The sequence below is a fragment of the Olea europaea genome, unplaced genomic scaffold (genome assembly GCF_002742605.1).
Source record: "Olea europaea var. sylvestris unplaced genomic scaffold, O_europaea_v1 scaffold2026, whole genome shotgun sequence".
Taxonomy (NCBI): Eukaryota; Viridiplantae; Streptophyta; class Magnoliopsida; order Lamiales; family Oleaceae; genus Olea; species Olea europaea.
In genome coordinates, this window is record NW_019238156.1 from 116,921 (window position 1) to 121,582 (window position 4,662).

At 35.6% G+C, this 4,662-nt stretch overlaps 1 protein-coding gene across 1 annotated transcript; it reads left to right on the forward strand.

Moving 5' to 3' along the window:
* The first annotated feature begins 2,804 nt into the window (after positions 1-2,804).
* Positions 2,805-4,175, forward strand: LOC111379708 (ankyrin repeat-containing protein NPR4-like). Its single transcript, XM_023003144.1, has 2 exons — positions 2,805-3,272; positions 3,443-4,175. The coding sequence occupies exons 1-2, from the start codon at positions 2,868-2,870 to the stop codon at positions 4,058-4,060; spliced, it is 1,023 nt and encodes a 340-aa protein (XP_022858912.1). The 5' UTR covers positions 2,805-2,867; the 3' UTR covers positions 4,061-4,175.
* The last annotated feature ends 487 nt before the right edge of the window (positions 4,176-4,662 follow it).

A 4,662-nucleotide genomic window follows, 5' to 3' on the forward strand; every position in this document is an offset into this window, starting at 1 on the left:
AAAAAACTATCAAACAGGAGCTAAGTTATGGAGTGTTATAATGATTCTACTATAATATCCAATCTTGATCACTAGGATTTTATTGAGTTGTTGAACTATTTAGTCGAGTTACTTGATATAAAAAAGAATAGGTAAGTATAACTCACTTAAGGCTTGTTTGCCGATTTTAAAAAAAAATAAAAAATAAAAGAATGAATCCTCTAGATCATTTTCAAACAAACATTCTATGAGACCCACAACTTTTCTCCACTTTTTAGTCACACATTCTTAAAAATCATTTTTCCCTAAGAAAAAAAAGGTGTTAGACAAGCTTTTATTCAATTTTGAATTGATCTGCAATTTTTGGAAAGGAACAAACTCAAAAGTTTTTGGTTCAAATAATGAAGATTTATATATCTTGAACACTTCTCATTATGTGTTTACTTTGGACCGTGTTTTTTTGCAATGAAAACGTGGATAACAAATGTCGGGCCTCTCACATCCACACAAACAATTTCCAACACATTTTGACCAGAAACACAGTTGGAGGATCACAATGATAATGTATGTGAGAGACACTTTACGACATGAGACGAGCACCGACAATATCATAAAGAATGACTACAAATAAAAGATCAATCGTGAACAAATCTATCCAAAATGAACCCAATCTCATGCATCTAGAAGATTATGATTTCAAGCAGATGAAGTTTTTTATGTTTTTTTTTTTCCAAAAATCCCTTTACATGTTACAAGAGCTGTTATTTATAGAGTTAAGGCCGATGTGGTCATCATTGGATCAGAACCACGTGGTTGCCTCCCACAGTCGGTGCCTCACATCACTCTCTACCCTACTTTAATCACATTGACAAGGAGTCACCCGTACTACATCCTATGCTGACACTTCTGACATTCATTGATACAAACGTTACATTAATCATTCCTACAGATATTCTTCAGACCCGCTTTAATGGCAGCAGGAGCTTCGGCTTTAAGAGAGAGCTTCGAATGCTTTTTGGCTTGGTTAGACGAGGAAGTGCTTCAGTCAAAGAGCAGCTTGTTCCCTTACTTCATTTTTTGATCTTGTTGACTGCCAGTTGTCTACGTGTAGTGCATTTGCGTGGTCTCCATTGAGAGATTCAGATATGAAGAGTAACAATTGTCCCTCAAGTCTATGTATGGTCATTTCTTTAGTGCATGAACTTTGTGTAACTTTAAAAATTTTGTTGGGGGTGGTTGTAACCATCCAAGATAGTCCCCAAGTCTAATTGTGAATATTTATATAAGAATTGGAATTCAAAAATGTAATTAAACTGAGATGTGCAAAGTTCTTATCAGAGCTGAGATCCATTTGATAGATGCTGTGTGACTTAGTGTATTGTTGAAGCTTCAAATGTGAAGGCCAAAGTGGTCTACTTTAGCGATTGAACAAAGTTGAAAGGCAATAATTCTGAGGTATACTAGCTGAAGCGTTTACGAATACAAGGTCCTTAATTATTGTGTTGAAATGATAGGCTGTCTTTTGCATTTTCCAGTAAAGACAGATGAAGCGATTCAGTTTCCCACACATGCAACCGTCATCGCATTTAGTGAGTAATGATAGCTGTCATGGGCGTCTTTTTGGTACTTCAGGCACGTTGGAACGTGTGGCACAGACGCTCTAATCTGGGTCATAGAAGGTGAAATGGTAGACATGATTTTCGTGGTTCAAATTGAATTTCAAAGGAACAGTTGGATGATCCAGATCGACATCTAATGGTTAGGATTAAATGCCTCTACCTATAAAAGGCGACAACCTAGGGCAAAAATCACTTTTACCTTTGCTGATAACAAAATTCAAATTTTCTCACAGAATTTCCTCCTTGTTCTTCCTATCTTTTTTAAACTTTCCTTCAAGTCTTCCTTTTGCGATTTCCAATCAATTCTGTCCAGTGTCTTTTTGTCTAAATTCATAAGTATTCAAAATTTTTGCACTTGTTTCAATGGCTTCTTCACCTTCTGGGGGGAGGGGGGATTATGAGGTTAGTCAGGTGAAGTTTTTTAAGTATTTATTTTTTGTCAAAAATCCCTTTACATGTTACAAGAGCTGCTATTTATAAAGCTAAGGCCGACGTGGTCACCGTTGGATCAGAACCACATGATCTCATCCCAGCAGCTGGAGCCTCACATCATTCTCTGCCCTACATTAATTACATTGACAAGGGGTCAGCTGCCCTACATCTTATGCTGACACTTCTTAATTACATTAATACAAACATTACATCAATCTTTCCTACAAATATTTTTCAGACCCGCTTTAAAGGGAACAGGCGCTTCGATTTTGAGTGAGAGTTTTGGATGCTTGTACAATCAAAAAAGAGAATTTCTAAATGGCCAGGGCGAGCTACTATATGGCCAAGGCCTTAGCCATCCAGTGGTGCCTCCCCTATTGGTGGGTGGTCTGTTGTGCCCTGGCCAAGTAGCTTTATTTATCAGAAAGTTAGATTTTTTTTCTTTTTTTTTTTTTACTTCTATAATTGACTCTAATATTAGGATACTCATTAAATTAGAAATAAGAATGGGATGGAGGAAGTAGTAGAAATAATCAGCGGAGATCTTATGTTAAAGACGATGATGGGAAGGAAAAAAATAAAAAAACTATATATACAATTAAAATACTAGTTTCCATAAGCACCAATTTGTAATTTTTTTTGGTCTGTATTGATAATTGAATAAAAGTTCTAATTATCCCACATTATATTAATGTTTATCCAATCTAAAATAGGATGAAGTTCAGAACTGTCTAGCGAATGCCAGTTTACTCCTAGTGTTTCGAAATTTTTGGATTTGTGTTCCACATTAATTTTGCTTAGATATTTTTAGATTTCAGAAGGATATACTCACTTCAAATGAGGATAAAAGCTAGTGAGTTGGCAAACCGGCTGTGGGAACAGATTCCGAAATTATCGTACTCCAATATCACAAAACTAGTTAAAGAGACTCGAATATTTCATGATGCTGCAAAAATAGGGAATGTTGAGCTTCTGACTCTCCTTACTCACTCATATCCTGATCTTATATGGGAAGTCAACAAAGAGAAACACTCCATATTTCATATTGCAGTTATTAACCGACAAGAAAAAGTGTTCAATCTCATCTACCAAATAGGAGCTAATAAGGATTTAATTACACTCCTTGACGATAGTAAAAAGAACAACATTCTGCATTTGGCCGGGGAAATAGCACCTCCAAGCAGACTTAATATTGTATCTGGTGCAGCTCTTCAAATGCAGAGAGAGCTACTATGGTTTAAGGTGAGAAATTAACAAGGTAGTGAAATTTGATTTCTTATTTATCTTGAATATATATGGGACCATGTTCCTTGAAATCTCTAATTGATTATTCTATGTAATAATTAGACACCGCATGAGAGATAGATTTTGGATGATTTTGCAAAATGCAATAATTTGAGTAAGCTTTTCAGGAGGTGGAGAAGATTGTATCACATCCATTACTTGATATGAAAAACAAAGATGGCAAAACACCAAGGGAGTTATTTTCCAAGAAACACAAGCAGTTAAGGAAAGATGGTGAGAAGTGGATGAAGGATACATCATCTTCTTGCATGGTCGTGGCAACTCTAATTGCCACCGTCGCGTTTGCTGCAGCCTTTACTGTACCAGGTGGCAATAATGAAATACGCACTCCAGTATTCTTGAAGAACATATGGTTCACAGTTTTTGTTATATCTGATTCGGTGGCAATGTTCAGCTCGGCAACTTCCATAATGATGTTCTTATCTATCTTAACTTCACGCTATACAGAAGATGATTTTCTATTTTCATTATCGGCAAAGTTGATGGTTGGACTGATTTCACTCTTTGCTTCAATTGTTTGCCTGGTCTTAACATTTAGTGCAACCTTCTTTTTGGTCTACAACGAGGAAAAGCATGGGCAGTTGCCAAGACTTGTTGCTACTCTTGCTTGGCTTCCAATCACTATTTATGCAGTGCTAAATCATAAGTTAGGGATTGCTCTAATCCACTCGACTTGCTGGCCTGCTGTGCTTATGTTTCGACGAGGCAAGCACAGGCTCTACTAATAAAATGAGCTACTGTACCTTTATTTTTGTTTTTATTTTTACGAAAAAAGTGGGTCGTGCTTTCAAGTGCAACACAAGTTGAAAAGGTTTCTATTTCTTATTTCCATGGTTCAATTCTGTGAGATGTCTGGTATCCGAGGGCTTTGTACATCTTTAGCTCAATATTAATATCTGGTGTTATTGATATTTAGCCCTTGTTTGTTGGAAAATAAAATCAAAAATTTCAGTAGATTTTGATAAACTTTAATGAAATGTGTGGTTGAGAAGTTATGAATCCCATTAAATATGTGGTTAAGATTAATTATTAATTTTTACTTAAATTACAGGAAATTAACTTTGTCGTTCCTCTAGTTGTGAAAATATGCATGCCCAATCACACCTAAAATTGCAGTATAATCTTCCATATACTGTTCATTGCTTTATAGAGTCTAGTCAGTACGTCTAATCCTACATGATTCAGACACTTCTTCCTAATTAAACGATTAGAATTATGACAACCTCTTTATAAATAAAAAAAACGAAACAGTAATATAAGAAATTTTAGTACCTAGAAAACACTGAAAATATATCTCTCTGCTTCAAATTCAAAGAGAGAGACATAT